The 27,080-nt window shown below is 38.0% G+C and overlaps 1 protein-coding gene and 1 non-coding gene across 2 annotated transcripts in view; both read right to left on the minus strand.

Annotated features, from left to right (window-relative positions):
• The window catches only part of LOC129261028 (C-Jun-amino-terminal kinase-interacting protein 4-like), a 55,636-nt gene that overhangs the window by 14,518 nt on the left and 14,038 nt on the right, over window positions 1–27,080 (minus strand). Inside the window, exons 6-20 of the mRNA XM_064114564.1 lie at window positions 26,951–27,064; window positions 24,316–24,339; window positions 20,605–20,662; window positions 19,883–20,035; window positions 12,464–12,637; window positions 11,870–11,929; window positions 11,225–11,419; window positions 9,243–9,507; window positions 6,917–7,081; window positions 6,467–6,644; window positions 5,405–5,572; window positions 4,461–4,667; window positions 3,617–3,821; window positions 803–883; window positions 166–233 (exon numbers count right to left, since the gene is read on the minus strand). Of these exons, the coding sequence (XP_063970634.1) occupies window positions 166–233; window positions 803–883; window positions 3,617–3,821; window positions 4,461–4,667; window positions 5,405–5,572; window positions 6,467–6,644; window positions 6,917–7,081; window positions 9,243–9,507; window positions 11,225–11,419; window positions 11,870–11,929; window positions 12,464–12,637; window positions 19,883–20,035; window positions 20,605–20,662; window positions 24,316–24,339; window positions 26,951–27,064 (2,115 nt within the window). The remainder of the gene's footprint in view (window positions 1–165; window positions 234–802; window positions 884–3,616; window positions 3,822–4,460; window positions 4,668–5,404; window positions 5,573–6,466; window positions 6,645–6,916; window positions 7,082–9,242; window positions 9,508–11,224; window positions 11,420–11,869; window positions 11,930–12,463; window positions 12,638–19,882; window positions 20,036–20,604; window positions 20,663–24,315; window positions 24,340–26,950; window positions 27,065–27,080) is intronic.
• Window positions 2,714–2,847, minus strand: LOC135157769 (U11 spliceosomal RNA). Its single transcript, XR_010296746.1, has one exon. It is a non-coding gene; the product is annotated as a U11 spliceosomal RNA (small nuclear RNA).

Consider the following 27,080-nt stretch of genomic DNA (forward strand, 5'->3'; position numbering starts at 1 on the left):
TTTCGAAAAATTGTCACAATGTGAATTATTCCACTTGATGAGCCCTACTGCGGAAAAGAGATACATTACATGTCACAACTAATTGCAGCAGTTAGTCTTCAGAAATCCATGTTCAAAAAGTTACAATCAATTTTTAACATTGATTGTATATGTTGGTGGACCTACCAGCTGATCTGTGGAAGACTGCTACTGTTCCATCTGCCAGTGCTGCCAACACTCTCCCTTTGATGTGTCTGAAGAAAAAAAAATCAAGATTTTTTCTTAATAAAGCCAAGATGCTATCAGCCACTTTGAATAGCATTACCTCAAGCCCTAAACAGCCCAAATAACACAGGGTTAAACCCATGATGTCATGCTATTCAAGTGGGGGGGGGGGGGGGTGGAACAATAGATCACCCCCCCCCCCGAACAATAGGTATGACACAAAGATTTCCACCAGTGCCAAATAGTCACTGGTTAACTAAATTATAAGAGGAAGTTGCCATTTTATGTGATTCTACATGTACCTTCCATTTTATCACCTCTCCATTTCACTTCTACCTCTATCAATTTTTCTCAGTCCCTTTAGGACTCACACATGGTGTACCCTAAACCACTTCTGCGATTGAGATTATCTTCTTCCAAGGGAGCATGGCAAAATCTTCTTCATAATCAAAGTTCCTATGAAAGATGGCAATCGATAGATCAATTTCATCTAGCAAAACCTGTTCCAAATGCAGATCCTTTGCAAGACTTATGATACAATTTTGGTACCTAAACTACATTTGCGATTGATTGTTACAAGTTACAATAATACACTCACACAATAGCAAAGATGGCATCCTTGAGCTTGATTGCATGAAGACATCTCCTCCATTGAGAGACAGCAGAATGTACATAAAGACTGGTAAACAAAGAAAACATACATTTTAATACACATGAAGGTAATGTAATAAATTAATCAGGTCCTTTCACAATATATATATTGGATTCTCCAAGTGAAAATCTTTCTAAAGAGCCATTTACAAGAAGAGAAGAAAGGTATTTATCTTGCTAATCATGACAACCCTAATAGAGTACCGATGTCAAGTTGTCGATCTTTTTCTTTTTTTGCATTTCATTGTTTTTGGGTTTTTTTATCACAGAGGAGCATGATGAATTGCATCAACAGCCGAAAATTTGGTAGGAATCAATGCAATAGGGCCCAATATAATAAATGAAATGAATACCTAATTTGCCCCCAATGAAGTCAATGTATGATTGGTCTGGTTTAAAATGTTGATTGATAATAACTAAAGAACCGGTACTGAAGTATCACAGCATACACATCACGTTATGTATCTAATCAATCAAAGAGTAGGCCTATTCAAATAATAATGAACACATTACTACATACACAAATATTTCCTCCAATTTCAAGTAATTCAATGACCCCATCACCTTTGACCTCTTGACCACCCGCCATATGCTGTTACCATGGCAACAGTTTCCAACACATGGAAAAAATATGTCTTGCCTAAAGACCAATGCATGAGCTAAATATCAGACGAACTATTTCACATCGCAAGATTTTTGCTTAATTTTTTGACATATAATATGTTACCATGGCAACACGACTTCCAACACATAGAAAAAATATGTCCTGTACATCTTTACTTCAAGACCAATGTGTGAGCCAAATTTCATGAGAGTTAGTTGAAAACTGGTGAAGTAGTACTACATGTAACTGCGAGATTTTTACCAAATTAGGGGCATATGTTGTTACCATGGCAACGCAATTTCCGACACACACAAAATATATGTCTCAGACATCTGTACCTCAAAACCAATTAGTGAGCCAAATTTCATGAGAATAGGTTGGAAACTGATGAAGTAGTACGAACTGCAAGATTTTTACCTAATTTGGATCATATAATATATTGTCACCATGGCAACGTGATTCCCGACATACACACAATATGTGTATAGGACATCTTTACCTCTAAACTTATGAGTGAGCAAAATTTCATGAGAACTGGTTGAAAAGTAATAAAAGAATTCAAACCGCAAGATTTTCACCCAATTTTCACTGTATAATATGTCGTTACCATGGCAACATGATTTGAAACACACATTATATATGTCTTGCACATCTTTTCCCCAACACCAATATGTGTGCCAAGTTTCATGAGAATTGGTTAAAAACTGAGAAAGCAGTTCGAACTGCAAGATTTGCAACGGACTCACCGACCGACCGCCCACCCCACCCTACACCGATTCCCCTTCAAACTTTGTTTGGTGGGGGTATAAACACATTCCCTCCCATTTCAAACTGTTAAAAATTTCAATGACCTCTTGACCTTTGGCATTCAGACCTCTTACCAAAGCCAACTTCATTCACTTAAGTGCATCATCATACACACCAAGCTATCAAGATTGCTGGTTACAAATGATCTAGTTTGGATAGTGCTCAGCATAACCACATCAACATATGTATAATCTAGCCAGACTCATCCATTGTTGCTTGAATGACATCAGGCTAAACCTCATGCAAGCTTTATTGTATGGAAGGAGTAACCATGATAACCGATGAGTATGACTTCATCACTTTGGTAGTGTAATGAGAGGAAACTCATAATGGATTGTTTGTAATATAAAAGGATATTTTACTGACACATGATTTTTCATAATCAGAAGAATAAGGAATCAAGAGGTTGGATGGATGGGACAGTTTTCTTTGTCTTTGGTCAAATTGTAGGGCGTCAGTGCACGAAACAACTGACAGCCACAGATCACAAATATTATGCTTCCGAAATCTCTTGATAGTGATTCCGCACAGGAGACCCCATTGGGGAATCCCATGTGCCACAAGCAGCAAAAGCCCTTTTTGTTGTCACTGGAGGTTTTGTAAGACTTATCTTTTCAATATCATTAAAGTGTTATGGTTAGTGAATGAGCAAAGTAAAACTCAAGGTAATTTCTTTAAAACATGATGATATTGTGAAATTATCATACACATTTGATGCACAATAAATATGTATAAAAATAATTCATGCTTGCATGAAAAAAATTAAAGACTAAAAAAATATGAGAATTTTTCCAATATAAATGGCATAGTGAACAGGCAGGGTAAACTTGTATGCATATTCATGACCCTAAAAATGCATATTAATGAGAACCTACTTGATATGCATGAGATAGCCAACATGGCCTTTTGTGTCCTCCATTGATTCTTTGTGCAAGGCAGGCATCAATGAAAGGTTGTGTTTGCAGGTAAAATAGTATACTGCATTTCCCTGTATCATTTTTGTAAGATCTTTAGCTATGGACATGAAAGAATGTCCAAATGCTAGTATTTCTATGTCTTTATCTTTTTCCGCTTTCCCAGCTACTTTCCCTTCACATATCTATCTGCTCTCTGAATATCATCCTCTATTTTAAACTTCTTTTTCATACCACGTTCTCTAAAACGGTAACCTTTGCAGATATACACCTTATCACATCTACATAAAATTGAAGGTTTCTTTCTTTCTTTCTTCTCCTGTTTGTCTCATGACCTCCTCCTTCATTCATTCTCACTCATTTAACATTCATCGAATAAACACAAAACACAATGACATGCTATTCAACAGCCCATTCATCCTATATTGTAACTTACTTTCCATTTTGAGCACCCAACCACATAGTAGGTTTAATACTGGTCATCTTCTCAGCGACCTCGTGCATCGCATCACTGACCGTTGGTGCATCAGACAGACCATCCTTCAGAAGATCACTGGACGTTCCCCGACGTTGCCGTGCGACGATGGTCTCGGTAGGAATGGGTTCGGTGGTTGCACCAAGAGGGTCTGTAGCTGACCCCTCTGTTAAAGGTTTAAGGTCAAAAGGCATAGGCTAACATTACAAAGGTCATACTGAAATTAGATTCAAGTTGCATTTTAACATTGTTCATATGTATGAAAACATATTTAGGAAGAAAGAAAAAAAATCAAATTCATGAAAGCACTTTCAAGATACATGTGACTGAATAATCATCATTTACTGAATCTCCTTGGGAGATTAATATAACACATTAGTGTTTGGGATGAAATTAAGATGGTGTTTCCGATCCAGTTATGTTTCTACAGGAACATGTACCTCTATGGTATAAATCCAATTACTACTAATGTGAAATGCATATACATAACATGTAGAGTAGGTTCTCATTTACCAGTATACCTAGGTCAAGATCCAGGCTTTGAAATAGGATTTTGGAAGGGCAAGACGACTTTGATGAAGGGCACTTTTTAAAATATGCCAGGAAACAGGCCAGGTAATAGAGGGCACCAATGTCAGACAGAGGGGTATCAAGGCCACTCTTAAAAGGGGCATATAATGAAATATTTAAAATCATGTAAATGAAATTGCCAAACAAACTTTGATCAAAAGGAAGAGGGCATCGCAGACCACTAGTGGCCCCCGGCTTTTTTTAGACCGGTAGTTGTATTGCCTTGTGTCCTTACCAGTATCACTACTAGCTGCTGAGTCTGTCTTGAGGATGTTGTCTTTGACCACACCTTCCATCCCTACTGTGTCTGGGAGAGGTTCAGCTGCTGCTGCTTCTCTTAGAGCCTTCTCAGCATCGGTCACTGATGAGATGTTCCTCACGTTGGCTTCACTCACCTCAGCCTTGAAGTTTGCCTCGCTGTCACCAAGGCTTACTCCACCTTCTATAGACAATAAAGACAAAGAAGAAAAATGGATTTAAAACAACGCAATGACAAAGAAAATGACTGTTCTCGGTACATTTATCCAGCTGAAGAGCATAATTCTGATTAGCTTTGTAGGACTACTCGATACGAGCAGGTAACATGTTAAACTTCACAACTGATTAGAATGCAATAGTGTAGAAAGCCCAAGCTAACAAACAACAGAAGAGATTTTTTTTAAAGTTTCTAATGTGTCTGTACTAATGTTCAAGTTTCATGAACTAGACCTGGGGCTTGTTTTGTAAAGACTACGGTAACTTTGTCATTATTGTATTTACCAAGGAAACTTTGGAAATTGGTTTGCTGAGCTGTGTTAACATGGTAGTCGCTATAATGGCAAAGTTATAATGATCGTAAATCCTAATGATTTAATATGATTAATATAGTAACCATCAATTATGATTTACTGGATATAAACCATAATAAAAAAATTTCAATTTCTTGAACCAATGTATTTGTGAAAGAGTTGAAATTAAAAGGTTCGATGCCAACTATCAACAATGCTGGCAATGCCACTAATTTGGCAAATTTCTCTGTTTGTATTTAAAATATATTAAGCTATACAATATGAATAATATTTAACAGCTAAGGGGCCTATTTAAAGAAAGCCAAACAACAAAGACAGACAACACCTGACAAATTTGCCCTCAGCAAATCAAATGGACGAATTTCGGTAGCTTGCAACATAAAATACAAACCTGGTTCTGATGTTGGTGAAGTACCACTGGGCGTGGCTGGTATACTTGCTGTTACCAAGGTAACGTTACCAAATCCACTATCACTGCCAGCACTAGATACTGATGCAGTATCATCGGCAGTCTCAGATGGCAGATCCTCGTCAGTAGGGTAGTCAGATTCCATTGCTCCTAATAATCATAATAATGATAGAAGAGATGAGAAATAATCCACAGCATGCAGTTTAAAATGATTTCTTCACCAAGTTCAGGGATTCAATTTACACACCTTAACCACCTAAGCTGCTGCTGAAGACATTCTCTACAAGACAAAGTGAATATAATACACGTCGGAGGACTTTTCAAACCTTGTATCTCAAAATTAAGAAATTTGAGGACAGCTCAGAAGAATGATGGCAACCTCATATTGTCTGAAAACAGACTCCTTTTTCCTGTGTATAACTATTTCTAGGCAAAAGAAAGTTGCTAATCATGTTGTATCATAACTCTAAAATACAGCTTTTTCTGAGCATTCCTCAATACTTTTAGATTTTGAGATAAAAGGTTTTAACAGCCCACCCATATTTCTAAGATCATCATATTACAGTAAAATGACTGCATTCTTTTGTGAGGAGATGACTGTTCTCTTCTGCGATGGGATACCTCTTCCTATCTTACAAACTAACTACTCAAGCAGCACTGACTTCCAGACAAGAAGAGAATTGATTTCAATGTCCTGTTGCTAACTTCATAAAACCAATCATGATGGTCAGGCATTCTAAGCTGGGTAATCAAAAAAGAGAATTCTGAAAACGTAGGTGAAGAAGACAGATAATCATTCTTTCATAATTGATACACAACAGGGTCAAAGAAAATCCAAGAGACATTGATATGGGAATCACTGAAATATCTTTTGCTGTAGCTTGTCTGTGGTCTATATTATGGTTGTTCCACTTTATATGTTTGTCATTTTGCCTCCGACGAAGATTCAAAAGCTTAGGCCCCTTTTGACTTTCTAATTATATCTTTACATATTATAGATGAAAAAGAACATAACAGTACAATATGCTGATGTGCTAGACATACCTGGTACCGATGCTATGCATAGCACATAAGCAGTGCTGACAGGAAACATATCAAGAATGCTCTGGGGCTGGTTGGCATCTATCACTGTCACTTTAGTTGAACTCTGATTACTAGTACATATCCAGACTAAAGATGATAACTTGTATTTCTTATGCTTGTCAAGCTCTTTTTGTTGTTTCTGAAATAGTAAAGAAAGTTTAAAAGTAAAAAAAAAAAGAAAATAGGGGCATTAATACAAAAATAAATGTACTAAAAAATAGCAAATAGAGAAGAAGGAGAATATTGAGGAAAAGAATGAAATAGGTCAAAGATAAAAGTAGGAGAAAGAAGTTTGAAGGAGAATGTGATGACAAAGAAGAACAAAAAGAGAGGAAAAAAAAGAAAAAGATGAAGAAGACAAAGAAAAAAGAAGAAGAAGAAAAAATACAAAGAAGAAGAGAGTATTCTTACAGTTATTTCTTCATCTAGTTTATCAAGCTCTGATCCATCCTTACTACTCCTACTAGAGTCATCAGCATCAGGATCAGGAATGGAATAAAAGACGCTAGCTCCAATTATTGCCCCGCCATCTCGAGTTCTCCCACCGTTAAGGTCCACTCCAGCTGCACACCAAATCTACATTACAAAATCACAAACAAAATTGATAATATAGTGAAATAATTACAATTAAACCATTATTCATTGAATGGAAACATGTGACTTGTAATGAATGTTCTGAATGCATTCACCATTGAATGGAAGTGGTTGTCTTGCATTCAATTCTTTGAAAGAGGAGATTGTACAGGTAAGAGCAAGATGGAATGGGGGGGGGGGAGATGAACTGAATGCATACAGAAAGTGGTGTGTGTATAATTAAGTTAACAGTGGAGCAAACACACACATACACACAACTCTAGGAGCAGGCACAATGCATATTCATGAGTTGCTAATGAATATGCATATCCTCAAAAGGAGTGATAAATTTCATGTTTTTCATTTCATACAATGAAAAAATCTGTGTTTTGGGGTAGAAAATATCTCCTAAAAATTATATAAAACTTATTGGCATATTAACCCTAAAATGACTGGGGGGGCCATGATGGCCCCCCCCCTCAACGCTTCGCGCGATATTTCCGAAATGCAAAAAGATAGCACCGCAAAATTTAATGACTTTTTTCTTTGAAGTCTCGCGCAACTTTTTACGAGACAATGTCATGCCGAAAATGATGGCTCATTTTTATACTTTGTGTACAAAGTTTATGGGAGATGAAATTCATAAAAGGGTGATTATTTTTCTTTCTAATTGGTCTGCTTAATTAATTTAGGGTTTAATTTAGTTTTTAAATGGTCTTTAAAATTTCCATTGAAAAAAACAATGAAAAACAAAAGATGAAAAAACAAGGAAATACATAAGAAATTAAAAAAACAAAGAAACACATAAGGAAAAAAATCGGCTTTCGCAATTTTTCTTTGTGGAAACCTTTAAATTAGATTACAAAGATGAGATCTGCAAAAAAAAGAAGAAAATTTGAAGTGAAATTGGGTGTTAAATATGAAAAATAATGTTTTTCATGAATAAGCCTAAAATTCATACATTTAGACCAGCAAAACTAAAAAAAATCATACATTTATGATTTTGGGTTGAAAACACAATTTGCATTGACTTTGTACACAAAATCACGTTTTTGAGCAATTTTTGGTCTGACATGCACTTACATAATCTTGCGTAATTTCGGAACCACGTACCCGGGTGACGCAAAATTGGTCTCAAAAGTTGCGCAAGACTTGAAAGTAAAAAGTCAGCGAGGTCAAAAAATTTCGCGCAGCAAAAATATCGCGCGAATCGTTGAGGGGGGGCCTCCGAGGCCCCCCCGGCCTAGATAGGGTTAAATGACAAATTTTTCACTGTCTGAATGTACATTTCAAATATGAAAGTTCTAACCGTTACATTTATACATATTGAAATAGAGTACCAAAGTGATGACATCACAAAAAACTTTTTTAGCATTTTTTATACCATATTTTGGTAGAGCATGATGAAATAAGTCTCAATCCCAAATTTGCTGAGAATTGGTCCATGGGGGCCTGAGATATGACCTCATGACTACATAATTAACCCTATTGAAATAAATGTACTGGCCTGGTTCTAAATGTTAGGAACCAGGCCAATAATAAATTAACTTCAATGGGGCAATTTACGTATTTTGGTAGTGGGTATTTTTCATCATGCCCTGCCGAGGCATGGTATTAAAAAACTCTGAAATGCAAAAAAGTTTTTTGTGGCATTATCACTTCGGTACTCTATATACCTAGCATTATGTTAACAAAATACCTTATACATGGCAGATTGTCAACATACCATTTTCTTTTGATATCTACAGAAATTCAAACAGTACAAAACAGGACTTGGTTATTCCATGTTTATCTCCTTCGATTGAGGCATCATATGAAATGCAGATAGGAAACTTGTGAGACCTTGTTCTTTCCTGTTTGAAATTCATATACTCAAAAGAAATCCCCTATGAGTTTTTTTTTTCAATGCAGCACAGGACAGTTGAACATTCTTCTTCCATTTCATTGTTTTTTTATTATCTGTAGTTCTGTACAAATTATTTTATTCATTTTTCCTGATTATTATGAATTTCTCAAACTCTTGTATTTATAACAATGGTACATCATTTATATTAGGTAAAATATAGACATTTACTTCAATGGGGCTTTGTTTCCTTGAACAGATCAATCACTCTCATCTCATGCAAAATTCTGCACTCATATCTAATTGTTGTTGTATACTGACCTTAGCTCCGGGCTCCTTCTCCAACAACGGCCGACAGAAGACAGGGACAGGTACGCCCATCAGGCCACGCCCTGTTCCACCTCCAGTACTTACTGCTGTACTACCATCTACCTGAGATTGGTTAGAGGCGGGGCTTCTGGAGGGGGAGGGGTGCTTGGCTGGTAGACTCCACCCATAAGCTTGGACACGCCCATCATCTTTCCTAACATGTGCTTTGACCTTCTTGTACTGCTCTCGCTTGTCTTTCATGCGCTGACTACCCTCACTAATGTGTTATATAGCAAAAGAAGAAATAATAAACACAATCCAATTACATCCATAATTATTGTATTTCTTGTCTTTTGTCCATTCATGTATGCTAAGGGAGGGGGGGGGGGGCTATAGCCATCTGGTTTTCCAGACTTTCCATTTGCTCTAAACAAATTTACACTATAACAAAAATAAATCAATATCACCTTTACAAATGATGAAAACTTTTCTAGCAAACCATAAAAAAATGAAAAACAAAAAACACAACACATGCATACATAAAAGAAATATATTCAACCAAATCTACAAATGTAGAACCAGCTCAGTGAAAAAAATACACGGGGGCGGCGGGCGAATTTGCCCCGGAAATGCCTAAAGTCGCCCTCGAAATCACCCAAAATCGTGCTTTCGGGGGCGACATAAAATCTGAATGTCGCCCCCGAAATTATTGCCGAGTGATAACAACTCAACGACCCACTAGCGCCATATGCTCGAGCTCCGCTTACCATTTAAAAATCATCCAAAATCCACACTAAAAATCATGAATAAGTCTTGAAAATAGCGAGGAGCGCAGTTTCAAATTCCGAAGTTGCGTCTTTTTTTCTGTACCACGTATTTCCACACACATGGTACCAGGTATGGAAAAAAAAAATCAACGTGACGGTCGGGAAACAGTTGCATGTATAGGGGTCCATTATGACTACCACCATGTGCAATTTCTAATGCACATGTTTCCCCTACAGATATCACAATTCTGTGATAAAATAATTCAAATTACACAGGAAATAAATCCCAGAGTCTAGTAACCTATCATTGGTTAGTTGTCATTCGGCTTTGCTTTTCAAAACAGCCTATTAACATCCAAAATAACTTACCTTATTTATTAATTATAACTTAAAAATCATTTGTTTTATTTTTCTAGGGGATGTGGTAAATATCAGACAATAAATCATCAAACAAAGCTCCATCTATTTTACAAGGCCGGCGGCAGGCGCACGCATTGGCGCTAGTACTAGCTAGCCAGTCTGAGCTCTGTCTCTCTGCCAGAGCTCTGGGGGACAATTCGCTCAGTAAAGGCCTCAATGATGGTGATTTTCTGTTTCAGACAGAGTTTACATTTCAGGTATATTATTCAAAACTGCCAATAAAGTTTGATGATTTCTTCATTGTCATGTAGTATATTAAAGTTCTTAATGAATACATTCTCACCAAATTTAGACTCCCCCATAGAGAAATGCAATTTTCATGGAGATCTGCTTTTCAAAGAACTTCATGAAAAGTTAGGGTATGTGGGCCTTTATTACATGTACATGGCCGAGTACAGGGTACTGTACTGGAAAAGATGGAGTAGAAATTAGATATTGAATTCATTTATATCCAAGTCCAACTCACAGTCACACCCACACACACACACCCAAGATTATAAGCATGAAAAAAATAACTTAAAAAATCATACAATATTAAACAAAAAGTAATAATTCATTAATTAGTGAACAGGTATTCCTCAAAATACAAAAAAGTAGCATTCAAAAAGAGCCCCCGTTATGCAAAAAGTAGCCCCCGAAAGGTAGAAATGGAGCCCCCAAAATTTGACAAAAAATTTAAAATGGAGCCCCTGAATTTTTTTTTTTTTTTTCCCCTGAACCAGCTATGGATCTTGGTCATCATCATGGATATATACAATATAGAAATAAAAGCTATTGATCAACTGTCTTGGGAGACCTTTCACTCACCCATCTTCCAAGAAATCAAAAGCTTTGGTCTTGTTGTCAAGCGATGCAATCGTCTGGGTACGCTGCTTGTTGTTAGGTGCGACGTATCCCGTGGGGGCATTGTATCGTACATTGGCCGCGGGGTAATTTCGTCTGGGAGGGGGCGCTGCCATGGAGGAAGAGCTTGATGATGAACTTGTGAAGAGGTTGCTGAAACTGTCGATTAAAAATGAGGAAATGAAAAATCAAATTGTAATATTCGCAGATGAGTAGGTAATAGTTGTGCTTTTTATGAATTTTTTATCTATGTAAAATCATTTACTTTTACAAAAACTAAAAACTGATTGCATAGGGCAATTTGAGATACATGTAGTAATAAATAATCATTAAGGCACAAATAATATTACTCTGTTATTCACCTAGTTCTTTCTTACAAAGATTTATATGCATTTAATGAAGACAATTAAAACTTAAGTATTTTTTAGTATAAAATCAAAACATCATCCCCTTCAACACTCTGATATAGCAATGACCAGATACATATAGATAAATGCCACTTTCAACAATGGGATTAAAGGATAAGATTTATTGTCTAATGGAGAATCTGGTATTAAAGAATATTATTGACTACAGGATAATTGATAGAAGAGGAAAGCATACACTTACAATTTCCAGATGGATGATTTGTTTTTCTTTCCTTCAAAGGATGGATGTTCTCTGGAAGCTCTGTAGGATAACAATAGAAATGTAATTCACATTATGGTAGTCAGTAAACAAATACTTTATAGGTCATGCTTTTTCACACACAAGAAAGGATAAGGGAGAAAAAAATGAATTTGGTGGTCCTAATAGTTCTCATCATCAAAACCATCATCATCATCATCATCATCACCACCTCCACTATCATCATCACATCTTACCTAATCTTCTCTGTCCACCTAACAGCTTCTTTTAGCTTAATCAATCTCTCCATGCCAACGCTAGCCGTCACCATCACCACCACTATCATCACCACCAATATCACCATTATCATCACTACTACCATCACCACCATCATCACCAACATCACCATTGTCACCACCAAACTCACCACTACCATTACCATCATCTTACTTCTACAATCTGTCCACTCAACAGCTTTCTGTAACTCCATTGATCTCTCCTTGTACTGGCTTCTTTCCATCAGAACCCTAACCACCACCAAAAACATGCTTATCACCATCATCACCACCATCACCATCATCATTATCACCATCTTACCTGATCATCTCTGTCCACCTAACAGCTTCTTGTAGTTCCATCAATCTCTCTTTGTATTGGTTTCTTTCCATAAGAACCCTAGCCATCTCCACACGAGTGAAGCGTTTCCTCTGGGCCATGGGAACACCTTCTTCATCATCAATCTCTCGAATCTTCTCATTCTCTTCCCTTGCCCTGGAAGACAAAAAACATTATTGCCTCATAAAGAAGTGCATATCACATGTATTCTCTATTAAAGCTGTTTGAATATATGGATGTTGCTTTCAATGAGACCTTGTGACAAGGCTCTCATTATCCTGTCTATCAATTTTCATTTCTTTTTTTTATTTTATTGATTACCGGTACTTAGTCTTATAATGTATGGCCTCGAGAATTCTCTGGAACTCAGTGACAAGGTCTTAAAATTGATTACCGGTATTCAGTCTTGTAATGTATGGCCTCAAGAATGATATCTATTTATCTTCTACACTTCACAGCGTTATCATTGGTTATCATAATGAAAAAAAAAATGAAAATACTTACGTTTATTTTCTTATTTACGAGATAACTGGATATACTCATTTGATTTGCTTGTTCATTACGATGAACCAGCACGCCGAATATACAGTACACAATTTTCCTGCGCGCGCGCTACATCTCCCTATGAACGCACTGTCCCAAGATCATCGCGCAATTTGGCGTCCATTTCCTCCCATGAGCCTGCACGCAAGACATGTTGCCACGCAAGGCGAGGGGTAGGTGGGAGGGTTCAAATGAGTATATCCAGTTATCTCGTAAATAAGAAAATAAACGTAAGTATTTTCATAATTTACTATCAATAACTGGGATATACTCATTTGATTTGCTAGACCAACACGGATTCAACGTGAAGGGAGGCATGTCTAGACTAAGAAAGTGCGTACAAAAATAGGGAGATGAAGACACGAAAGGCCGCTGCCTTAAGGACAGAGGAGGCAAATAAGGCCTCATGTGAAGAAAGGTCCTTAAGAACAAGGAATTAGAAGAGCGCCAAAAAGGCGGTCCTCAAGATGTCGTATACGACGATTCCATAGAAAGAGCCCAAGAAGAATGATACTATAGTATCATGGGCCCTCGGCCTAGTGTCTGAAGGAGAACATCATCACCAACTGACTTGATCGTTTCAACAATCCAGCGTGAAAGATGTCTCGAAAAGCTGCCGCAAACGGCTTGCGCGACAAAACAACCAACTTCACAGAGTTGGGAATTGTCTGAAGAATGGCAAACAAAGACGAGGGTTAGAAGTCACACCTAATCTAAGCCAAACCCGGCAACGGTCCGGGAGCGATGCATAAGTATGCAAAGCTTTGTACTGTAAATGGTTATATATAAACAGATACAGGAGGGATCTCGACTGATAGACAGACAAAAGATACCCTGAATACCGATCCAAGAGGGAGTTAGTCAAGCGTCAAGAACGACCGACAGGTGCCATGACGGACTAAGCCATACAAGCTCAACGTTTGAGAAGAACTTAAGAGGTTGTAAGATTCGGATTGAAGGTATTAATCATCCGTAACCGGAGGGATGATAATTGCCGATGATCAAAAAACGATCCGATTTTGTTGAAAATTTCGACAAGAATCGTGATCGGAAGACTGAAACTTGTACGGTTCAGTAAGTGATCAATCAATCAATCTGAGAAGGCGACAGCGGGGCTAATAAAAGCCACGGTCAAGTCACCGGCTTAATAATTTAAGCCAAGCCGCAACCATGCAAACGTAAGGAATGCGAGATATCTCAGAAGCCCCCGCGTGGGAGAAGGCGCCCAGAATTCGATATCTGTCTCAAATGCGTGAGGGCAGAACATCTGCAGAATTCTGATAGAGAGCTGTGGCAGGACGTTTCCAGCGGTCCGATAAGGACATGGAACGACAGAGAGTAAGGTTGAAGTAAACCACTCGTAAGGCAGTCAATGTGTCGAGAAAAGCGACTGAGTGCCATCCTGTTAATAAGAAATTGCCATGGACCTGCTGTCTATGTAGGATAGAACAGTCTGGTCAAAGCAGCTCAAACGGGCGTGTCGGAGCAAAACGCGGCACGCATCACGACATAATAAGTGTGATAGACAGCGGATCCCTTTTCTCCCGTACTAAATAAAACACCCGCCCGAGGGTGCAGTGCCCGCGGCGGGAGAGGTGGGCGGTGGTTTGGCTGAAGCCACCATCGCCGAGAGGGCCCGTAAGACTAGGCTACGATGGATGTCCGCTGAGCGGAGTAATCCCTAGTTGCAGCAAGCGTACGCCAGAGATGAGCTGGCGAACAATGTCTCTGTCATGATCTTACGTGTAAACGATGATCAAGAGATGTCGGTCAAGATGTTCTGAACCAACAGACAACGCCAGACATGATACCTCAACAGTTACGTTCCCGACGGAATCGAGTGAGGTAACAACGGCCCTGTCCTATCAAGGTTAGGGACGGAAACTGGCTAAGAGTGTCTAAGTCCTCGCTTGACGAAACAAGCGGAGGAGAAAGGCGACTTGAGGAAAATAATCACCAATATTTCCCTCAGTCTGCGATGAGAACCAGTTGTTTACGAAAACAGCGACAAGGCCTGGTTTCTCTGGTGATCGCAAGGGCAAGCACCGCCGGCGCTGGTTGCAACAGCATGGAACAGTCCGATATCGGTAAGATAAGGAGTTCCGAGAAGCTGCGGGGGGTGGCAAAAATGACGCCCTAAGCAGCGGGGGATGAGAATCTAAGCTTCTAAGAAGAAGAACTCCAGTGAAGTAAATCACTTTCATGGAGGGACTCATCCACAGTCGGCCCGAGAGAAAGCGGGTTGTGGTGATCGTGGTTAGACAGGCATAAGTATGCATACACACACGTATATATTTTATACATAATTGTATATCCACCACGATTACATCATCCTCGGTCACGCAGTGACCATGGTCACATACATAGCATGGAAGGAGGATGAAAGCAGCCTGCGAGGCGACTCAAGTGTGCCGAGTAAAAAAGCTTCTAAAAAGAAGACAACTCGACAAACGGGCACGGTAAATGCATCGACCGTAGCCCACTCCACACGAGGAAGCGGCGGAGACGCCCGCAAGTTTGACCCACATAGAGGGCAGTCTATCGGATAGACTGTTTGAGCTCGACCGATGGCCTGGTGGCGGACAGTTTGGTGTGAACTCGCCGACCCGGCATGGTGGGTGCGCCCAGGATGTAGGCATAGAAATGCCGACAGAAAAAACCTGGGGCTTGAAACAAGCCTGAACGCACGCACACAGCCGACAATCTAAAGAGATATATGGCTGTTTCTTTCCACCGGGAAAGACTCGGGGAACAAGTTGTGAATGTCAACAGGAGGGGTATCTGGCATATAAATAGCCGATTCCCTCCGGGCGTTCGGTGCGGGTGCTGCCGGCGGGGTCCGGGGGGGACGACCGATGATGGCAGCTCGGGCAGGGCTCGCACGAGCCGCCCGAATACGAGACAAATAGGTTACAAAATAACCATAATGCACCGGGTGGTGAAGGCATAGCGATTATTAAGTATAGGAGAACTATTAATCGCCGTGACATTCAGATCCGATATTTATGCTCATAAGCTCGGCAGAGCTACGAGATAGTGAGACATACCGCTGAGCGGTGATGGTGCTAATATCGGAGTCGCCCTCACTACAGCGGCGATCGCTGGAGGACGGGTGTCTGTACTAGCCCCGACTCTAACCTTACAAGGAAGAGAAGGAGTTAAAAGTAAAGACAGGGCACCCTTACTTTCGTATAGAAAGTGAGGTTCAGGCCAAAAGATGGCGGTCCCGTCGCCTGGGCGGACGGTCCGCGGGCGTGATAGGTTGCCCTCTCAAAAACAGCCAAACATTCTCATGAGAGAAGGAAGGCATGCGGTATGTTAGAAATTCTTACCTCCAATCTACAGGCCCGCCTAGGGGGTAGAATGGAGAGAGTTACCGCTGAAAGAGCCGTTGCCGTAAGCGATGCCCGGTCAAACTGGGAGGCTTGACGTAGAGGGCGAATTCAGGAGTACCTGCATATTAATGGGGGATACCCATGCAGGTGAACTCGCCGAGGGCTCCCCGGAGTGCGGGCTGGCGGGAGAAACTCAATCCGCTCAATGCCCGTCACCGGCAATAAGACCGACAGAAAACAGCCAAGCGTCTACAGCGTCCAACCAGCGACATACGGGGGCTTGCCAACTTGCTGGGTGAGACCCAAACGTCAGCAGCACCTGTGCATATCATGAAAACACCCGTGCGGGTGAAAGGGCCGGCAATTTCAAAGAAAAGGGCCGGCGGCTGGTGCGAGGCTGTTGATAAGCCCGGCCGTCGCGTAGCGGCGGTCTGTAATGACGGAGAACACGAGGGTAAGAACCCTAATGCTCGGGACGTGTTGATGCAACCTGTAAGGATGCAACGTCCAGCCGTCGGTCATCGAGAGCTTGCCGACATGTTGGCTTGGAAGCCGTATGTTGGAAGCACCTGCATAGAAACGGGGTCACCGTGTAGGTGAACAGCGTTTCAATAAAAGCCCGACGTGAGAGGGCAGGTGACTGCTTGAACCGCACGGTGCTTAGCACGGCGGCTGAAGCTGACATGAAGCGAGAGTCTGGTGACATAATGGGGGGCGATGCTCGTATGTCGAAAACACCTGTGTATTAGCGGGAATTTCCCTTGCAGGTGCGTGAGCCAGCGAATCATGAAATTGCCGGTGACTCTCCGAGGTGTGAGATAGCGAATGTCTGCTTGACCTGCCCGGTGCTTGACACGGCGGCTGAAGCTGACATGAAGCGTGGGGGAATTTACCCGCACTGCTCGTGGGCGTGTGAAGCAACATGAGAGTTGCGACGCGTGACCCACAATTATCGGGAGTCTGGTGACATAATGGGGGGCGATGCCCGTATGTCGATAACACCTGTGTATTAGCGGGAATTTCCCTTGCAGGTGCGTGCGCCGGCGAATCATGATATTGCCGGTGACTCTCCGAGGTGTGAGATGGCGAATGTCTGCTTGACCTGCCCGGTGTTTGACACGGCGGTTTTAGCTGACAGAGAGCATGAGGATAAAAATCTTTGATGCTCGAGGGCGTTCTGTTGTAACATGAAGTTACGACGCCTGACCATCGGCACAAGAATTAGAAAGAAAGGGTCTGCCAGCGAAGCGGGGTTAGCAACCTAGAATTTATTCTTCTTCCTCTTCTATGCGGCCCCCGCCAGGGGGGCAGAAGAGGGCACAAGAGACAGGGGGGACGTGATATCTCGCATGAGAAAAATCACCCAAATCTGATCAAGCCGTTTAGGCACATGAACGCTAATTCCACGGTTCCACCTTTAAGGGCACGTGGACGCGATTCCACGGTTCCACCCTGATCAGATAATCGTGAGATTGACGGAGTTGAGCTCACGTGTCTCTAGCGACTAGGGGCTGGTAGCCCTTTGCTAATGCTCCCTGAAGGAGACTGACAAAGCATCGAGCCTAGTCTGTGCCGGGAAAAGAGTCCCATGCTCTTAACCCGGACTTGTTGGACCCGATAGCCGGTGGGTAAAGCAGCCCTGGAGGAGTGAAGTTTTCTATACTAGTACAACACTCCCCAAAATAGGTTCAGGTCCCGTCGAGGGAGCCTTGGCTATCACCTTTCAGGCACGTGGCCGCTGCGCCACGGTTCCACCCTAAAACGCTCGGGCACGTGGGCGCGGTTCCACGGTTCCACCCTCTTGGGCACGTGGACGCAACTCCACGGTTCCACCCTCCTTTTTCCAAGGCACGTGGACGCAACTCCACGGTTCCACCCTTTATAGAGCCCATCACAAAGGGTCTCACTCTCTTGCCCTCATACTCACCGCCGCTGATCACGGGAACAATAATACCATGTCTGGTTCTCTCCCAGCGGCAGGTTTGGAGTCATCAGGAGATGAGTCAAAAGAGCTCATCTACCTGGTAAGTTCTTAGCTGAAAGAACAAAAGGAGGGTCAAAAACAGAGAGGGGGCGGAGGGGTGGGTGGACAAGAAAGGTGACAAAGCAAGATCCTTATCAGAAATATTAATAATAAAATTAATAACTTCGGAAAGAACAGGACCGACTTCTTAAACATGAGATCAAACAAAGTTAAGAAGCTGAAGTGAGAAAAAAAAAACTAATTTTTTTTTTTTTTTAATTATTTATCAATTACACGTAAACATGACGTTAATTAATTAAAAACAGAAATGTTTAAGTCCAAGGACGAAGAGCAGGATCGGCTAAGAAAAAAAAACACAAGGTTTTTTTTTTTTTTTTTTGACAAGGGTCAAAAGAAAGAAGTAAAGGAGCTGATCTGAAAGGAAGAAGTAAAAACTTACTTCCCTTAAACTGGAAAGCCGAAAACTCATTAGCAAAAACTTTTTTAAAGGACGCTAATAGATAACAGGGGGGCTTCCCAAAAATTTTAAGAGAAATTTTTTTAAAGACAATAAGTCTTAAAAAAAAAAATTTTAATACAAAAATAATTATTAAAATTAATTAATAATTAAACAATTAACCAATTGGTTAATTAACAACGAATTAATTCATTAATTAATCAATCAATCAATTAATCAAACAAAAACAAAAGATTGATTGAGACAATCAACCGACTCACAAAGGAACAAGTTGAAAACAAGTTTGAGAACAAACAAGGACGACGCTCCTATCTGTCCCATAGCCTAAGCTGTGGGGAGGAAATAAAATCAATTCAATTCAAGACGAGGCAAAGGTGCAAGTCAAGAATAATAAAGAATTAAAAAGGATTTGGCATCGTATCAATGCCTGCGGCCCGCAGGAAGAGTGCGCGGAACTACGGGTAAGGGAAGAGGAAGCAACCCGTCTGTGAGAAAACGAAACTGACGGTTCGGAACTCACAAGTTTATTTAAAGAAAAACGTGAATAATAACACGAATGCTCCATGCACTATGATATAAATGAAATCAATCTAAAGCCGAAAGGCAAGGGATTGAAATAGGCTGTAAATACATAGATAAATATGTAAGCAACGGACACTTTTATAGTAAAGTGGGAGTGTACTTAGCTAACGTCTGATCACGGCGGCAGGCGAAAGTAAAAGAGGAAATGGACGCCAAATTGCGCGATGATCTTGGGACAGTGCGTTCATAGGGAGATGTAGCGCGCGCGCAGGAAAATTGTGTACTGTATATTCGGCGTGCTGGTTCATCGTAATGAACAAGCAAATCAAATGAGTATATCCCAGTTATTGATAGTAAATAATTACATTATTTATTGATTTATCAAACGGTACATGTATAACAAGACAAACTCCAGCACAGGAGCCTATAGACCTGATTAGAGAATAGTCTCCCAAATTGCAACATATTACAATGCTGCATTTTGACGTTTAATCTAATGACAGTTAAACTATCTTGATAAAGTCTTTCAGATTGTGGAACAGTTAAGAATGAATCGTTACTTTTTCAATTCCTCTTCCACGTCTGCGATGCGTACGTTGAGTCTTGACTTGGCATTGTTGATGCTCATAATCTCCTGTTTTAACATCTCTGTTTCTGAAGTGAGTTCATCAACCTGGGCTATGAGATCATCCTTGACAACATTCAAAGCATTCCTAAAGAATGAGAATTGGAATTGGATACCATAAAAGGAGGTATATTACAAAATATGTCAAATAAATATAAAAAAACAGTAAAGAATAAAATGAAATATAATAATGAATTATATGAAGTCAAATAAGAAATAGAAAAACAGAAGAATTAAATGAAAAGAAATAACAAATGAAAAGAAATAACAAATGAAAAGAAATGAACTTGAAATGAATAAAAAGAATGAAATTGAATATGATGTATTAAAATGAACATTCTAAAAAAGAGGAAAATATGAATGAGAATGAAAATTTTAAGTCTGAAAATAAAACAGTTACTCATATGATAAATGTGTGTTTATATACTGTATTTTATGTACTGCATGTCTCAATTCTAAAACACTGTTTCATTAACAGGGGCTTTCAAGATGCCATGAAGATAACAGCAATAAAGTATCTGCCCAGATCCTATTTCTTTCCGTAACATTGAATGTAGTATGAACAACATATCATTCTAGTATAAAACCTTTATCAGCGAAGTGTGTTCAATCATTCATGTGTAGTGGGAATAAATTTCTACTCCTTACAAGACTCACTTTGTTTGTCTGAGCTCTGAGTTTTCCATGAGGATGTTCTCCACTTCTTTACCCATTCCTAGAATAGAGAAAGAGCAAACACTGATCAAATAGTCAAATATGACTATCTTAGGTATTAACTCGGAATTAAAAAGAAATGAGCAAACACCAAAGAATTAAAAACATATATACAATCATAAATATTTCATACCATACAGTTTTGTTTTTAATTTTATTTTTTGTTTACAATGAATAGACATAAGATTTATGAGGAAGAAATAGCTGGTTCTTCTCTATGAGAAAGGCTCTTTCAGGAAAATTAGGACTCCTTGTTGACTTAAAGGTGTGATATGACTTCTTTAAATGAACAAATAATTTGGAGTAAAAGAACATTTGACATCATGCAAGCACAAATGTACCACTATCAAGGGCGGAAATCTCTCCACAAAGGTAGTGGGACCAGGGGCACGAAAATGTTACAAGCAAAAAAAAAAGGTTATCACCCAAAAAGTAAGGTCATCTTGTCCAAAATAAATGTTTTATTTTGATTGTATTCCTTTCCATCATAAAATACCAAAATTAGTAGGGGGACATTTGGCATTGTGTCCCCCCTTATAATTTGGATACGCATCCCCCTGGGATTTCCGCCAATGACCACTATTTACAACAAAACTTACAAAAAAATTTCATGGTTGGATTCTTTAGACAAGTATGCACTCAAGGGCAGACTCTTATTAGGGTGTCAAAAATAACATTCCTACCATAACAAAGTCATGACTAGAATGACAGAGAGGTACAATAATTTCTTGACAAAAACAAGAGAAGCTGTCACACCAGAGTAAAATTGAAGAACATTTTATATTATCAATTTGGTCTGACAGATTTACTAATATCTAGATCTTGAAGAAAATATGTTTTCCCTACTTTTCTTACTCTTATTACACGTTGCATGCTTTTCAAAATTAAATGGGAAAACTAATCAAAAAGAAAATTTGAAGATGACAGACAGTTCAGTCATGAATGTACAAATTTTGACCCTACATTATTAAACAATCAATTACTAGTAGTTAAAGGTCAAGTCCATCCGAGAAAAATGTTGATTTGAATAAATAGAGAAAAATAAAACCAGCATAGTGCTGAAAATTTCATAACAATCGGATGTAAAATAAGAAAGTTATGGCATTTAAAAGTTTTGCTTATTTTTCACAAAACAGTGATATGCACAACTCAGAGTCATGCGAATGAGTCAGTCGATGATGTCCATCACTCACTATTTCTTTTGTTTTTTATTGTTTGAATTATACAATATTAAATTTTTTACAGATTTGACAATAAGGACCTAGTTGACCGAACCATATAAATTTAGTATTAAATAATGCCAATTCCACATGTTCAGGGAGGAATTAATCCTTGTTTCACTTGACAATGAGGTGAAAATTAGAATATTTCATATTTCAAATAATAAAATACAAAAGAAAAAGTGGGTGGATGACGTCATCAGTCTCCTCATTTGCATACCGACCAGGATGTGCATATAACTGTTTTGTGAAATTAAGCAAAACTTTAAAATGTCATAACTTTCTTATTTTACATCCAATTTTGATGAAATTTTCAGTGTCATGCTTGTTGGATTTTTTTATTATTCAAATCAACTTTTTGTTGGGGTGTACTTGTCCTTTAAAAGCAAATATGAGATTGAAGTGAGCTGTAAAATTCAATCCCAAGAAACAAATAAAAGAAAATACAGCACAAAACTACAATTTCTATTTTCCCCCCTCAAAATGGATAATAGAGAAGGTAAAATTTGAAAAGGAGTAGAAAAAAAAACAATATAGAAAACTACAATGAAGCAAAAATATTGGTCTTCAATGAAAGGGCACATATCCTTACCATACAACAATAAGAGGTATAAACAATCAAGACAGGGGGAAAAATCACATATTCAAATCACGATATACTTCAATTTGTTCTATCAAGTAACTTCCCAAATTAATGCAGATGGAAATGCAGTATTTCAAATCCCCACTAACCCTCAAAGTTCTGCAGTTCAGGTTTGAGTGTTGATATATATATACATTTTTTGAAAATCATCTTTATTAACTATACTTGATCATTATCTAAAGGTCTATGAATCCCCAAATGTAGCATATTTTTATTTGATAATGGAACACTTAAAATACAAATATGAAACCAAGTCAAAGGCCAAACTCTTCTACAATATAAAAACATATCAGCCAAATCAACAATTTATTTGATATAGGTGATAACAGCGTGATTTGCATAATTTCAGCTTAGCCTAGTTGAGAGCATTCCATTACTAAAACTTAAATGATCATAACACAGGAGCATTGTCATTATGAAGATTTTTTTTTTCTACAATATTAATTAATGGAAGATAAATATCACTCCTCAAACCTGAATAGCAAATCTTTTTTTTATTTGTGATCGAAGTGCCAGCATTGAATTAACATGTAGTTACAATACTATAATCGTTTCACCAACTACTTGTTGAAATTGTACCAAACATAGATACTAGCCAATGTAACTACTTATCCCAAACATGGAGGATCTAGATTACTACTCATCTTGCATATTTACTACTTGGAGGAATAATGAAGGTTGAGAGTTGTGGCTTATATATGAATTCATTTCACACTGACAGGAAAAGGAATGAATGGGACATGTATGTAGAATGTTGGATCACCAAACTGGGAACTTTATTTTCCAAAACCCAACCAGAATGGGGATCAAGTTCGTTTCTGTTTCTAAAAAACACCTTGAAGTTGGCCCATAATACGAAGCTTGGCAGTGATTTTAGAATATTTTTTTTTTAATTACAACTGATTACATCGATCAGAAAAATCAAACATACAATAAATTGCTAAGCTAGGACAAACTCACTGAGAAGGACAACTTTGTGTATATTTTCTAGGTATAGGTAAGTAAGAGGTCGGTAAAGGTTATACATGTGAATAGGGATAGGGTTACATTCAAGTTTAGGATTCAGGCTAAGGTTATAATGTTACTTGCAGGGGAATTTTTGGATAAGGTGAAGATTGACCTCAGGAAAACTGCCCTAGAATGAATTAGAGGCAATTGTGAATTAGTCTCTCTCTCTGCAGTATTAAGCCTGAAAAAACACCCTGAAATGCGAGTGCTTGAACCACTTAACACCTATACCCATATACCATGTAGTAGTTGGTGGACTGTTAACACATTGCATATCAAAATGTAAATAATTTGTGCACAGCTCATGTATGACACAGAAGTGGAAACATTCTATTGCTGAGAAAATAATTCTCTACAGGTATTAGAAACCAGTTTCAGATGATAATCCTATCAGTGTTTTTGTTCTTATTAATTTTAAGGTATTGAGATATAAGGTTAAAACTGGCCACCGACTATATACTAGTACTACTATTATGATTAGCTGATACCACTGTCAATAATACATGCAGCACCAAAGTATTGTTGTGCACCATACTACAAGTGTCTAATAATTATATTGCTAACATCTAGCTTCCATCAATTTCCAAGAATACGCCAAAAATATAAAATTGGGTCCATTCAGTGCATGAGTGAATGACAAGTATTTTTAATCACATAGTCAACTATTAAATGAGAAAATCAAGCACAAAGGGTGAGAAACAGAGGATAGCAGAGAAAAAAAAGCAAATTTGGAGGTTCAGGACATCGTTGAGGATACCATACATGGGAGCCACCGAGTCTTACCATAGAAGTTATCAGGTGTCATCACTGCTTGTTAGATAGATGCAATGAGTGTGGGATTAATAGAATACAAAATAATATGCTTTATAGATACAGTGAATTACAATGATTGGTGAATATTAGTGAACAACACTCATGTATATACATAGAGCCTTTGTATAATTTTATTGCACACTTCATAAAATGTTTCATTATTTAATCTTTTTATAAGAGGGGTTCAGATACTCCACAAAATCTAAACATTTGTAAATGCTTTTCAATTCAAAAGGAGGTAGTCATCAAACACTGAACATGACGATTTGGTTTCTATTAAACTAGTAAAACATAACAATTAAGTAAGGTCAGATGCAATATTGCATGTAAAATTATTTGAGTTAATTTTGAAAATTACCAATACCAGTTTGAATAAAGCGTGAATGTATCTATCATAAAAAATAAGGCCCTTGCAAAATACACAACCAGAGTTTTATTCTTATAAGTCTACTATTTTTATCTATAGTGTGCAGCCATATCTAGCATCAATTTCCTTTGAAGACTTCAAAATATAATGATAGGTCTACAATTAAAGACTACTGTATTCTCTCGAATCGATGTAACAGTATTATCAGCAAAGGATAAATAATGAGCATTATTATTTTCTTTGGGGTATCTCTTCATTTTGTTGAAGTTTCAAATGAATACAAAGGTGATAATAGGCTTTAAAGCTAATTTTTGTATATCACTAAATCTAGATCATTACCATCACCAAAAACTACAGAATACTAAGTTTTGCTCAGAATTAATCTATAAAAATTTTCTCCATTGAACAAGTTTAATAAATAACCAAAATATGGTCTTTCAGAATTTACAATGGGCATCAAGATATAAGCATCAAATATAGATTACTTCGACTGCGATTATTAAATAGCATGACAATATTGGGATTAGTTGTTCTCAATCCCCAAAGAATACAGGTAAGACAAACCTTGCATAAATTCATTTTCAGAATCACATTCATCACTAGAAAGATCCTCTTTTGAAAGACAGGAATAAATAAAAACAAACGAGGTGAACAAACAGACAAGATACAAAGGTAAAACATAAAAATAAACAAGTAGTTATAATCTGATTAATAAACATGCAAAGAGGAAATTTGGGGGATGATAAATATACATCAGTATGGGTGAACAAAACAGGGAATGGTTATTACTGTAAGCACAAATTAGTTAGAAGACAAAAGGAAGATATATTTTACAGACATAAAACAATAAATCATATGATAATGATATCATCTTTTGTTTCAACTGCAATAAAATAAATATGTGTTGACTCATCACAAACAAACTACACAGTATATATATATTTTTTTTTTTGAAGTGGACTTTGATAGGAAGTGAAGCACATAGAAATTGAAAAGAATGGCGGCAGAAAGAATGAGTAAAGTACATTTTACCATAAAGCAACAAAAAAGGAAAGGGAAGGGGGAGGCTGAATATTTAGACTGTTATTGTTGTTGCATTTTTACATATAATCATACTATTTGAATAGTTGACTATTATCTTAATGGTCAGATATTTTCTATTCAGATGAAGAAAAAAATTACAGCAAAATACTATCATGTAATTTTAATAGCAACTACAGTGTAATAACAAAAATCTCTCTGAAATTAGAATTTCTTCGTAAATGCTTTTCAATCTTGGAAAGTATATCTATATAATCTCAAAGTAATACTACAAGCTTACTGCTCAATATACTAGTACTTGATTTGATGTGAATGTTAGAATATGGCACTACCTCTCAACAAGTTTTTGCTTAGTTATCCTAGGCCTATGACATCAAGGGGTCTTGTGCAGTGCTATAAACAACCCACATAACAATGTTTCAATCATTGGTGTCCACATGCTATGTTTACATCAATAGAAACAACAATAGCATACTTTTCAAAAATGTGTGATCCAAGCAGTACTTTGACTATAATCTGTACATTATTTTTTTTCAATATGCAATATATGCTTGCTACCCCCCCCCCCCCCACAAAAAAGAGAATGATTTCAAATAAAAAATCAAGAATCATGCAACAGTAAAATATAAGGCAATTAATTATTGGTAGACATACACTCAAATATACGAACGAGGTCGGAAAAGAGGTAGCATGCATTACAATAAGCTTTGTTGATATACAACCATTTCTGGACAGGATTTAAAGAATGTAGAAAAATCAGCCATCAACGGCATTTAGTTTTGTCCAAATCCATCAAAATAAAAAAAAGAAAATATTACTGTATATAGAGCAATATCCAACAAACTAAGGCAAATGCCAGCAGAAATAAAACTTGAGGGGATGTTACTTTAATAATCAGGAACAAAATCTCACAAAACTTCTAATTTGGTGGGTTAGGTTGTGAAATTGTGGATACTGTAAGTATCTCAATATTTCTGATGCATTTATTTCTGACACATGCTTGTACACTTTTTTTAAAGCTTCCTTTCCAATATGTTAATAAGCAGACAAATACTTGTTTTATTTGCAGATCAAGTCATAAATAATTGCAAAGCATTGCACCACATATACAATTAAGTCTCTAGGGAGTGCTTTCAACTACAACAATGACATTTTGCTACATCACAGACTACACTGACTATATACTACAATACACACCAGAAAATTCCCCAGGATCCACTAATGAAAAAAAAATTAAGAAAGGATTGAAAGAATAACCAGAATTACTTAACAGGAAGTACATTTTGCTTGTTATTTTCATAATAGATACCACTGACATTTTATGCAA

Source organism: Lytechinus pictus, unplaced genomic scaffold (genome assembly GCF_037042905.1).
Source record: "Lytechinus pictus isolate F3 Inbred unplaced genomic scaffold, Lp3.0 scaffold_19, whole genome shotgun sequence".
Lineage (NCBI taxonomy): Eukaryota > Metazoa > Echinodermata > Echinoidea > Temnopleuroida > Toxopneustidae > Lytechinus > Lytechinus pictus.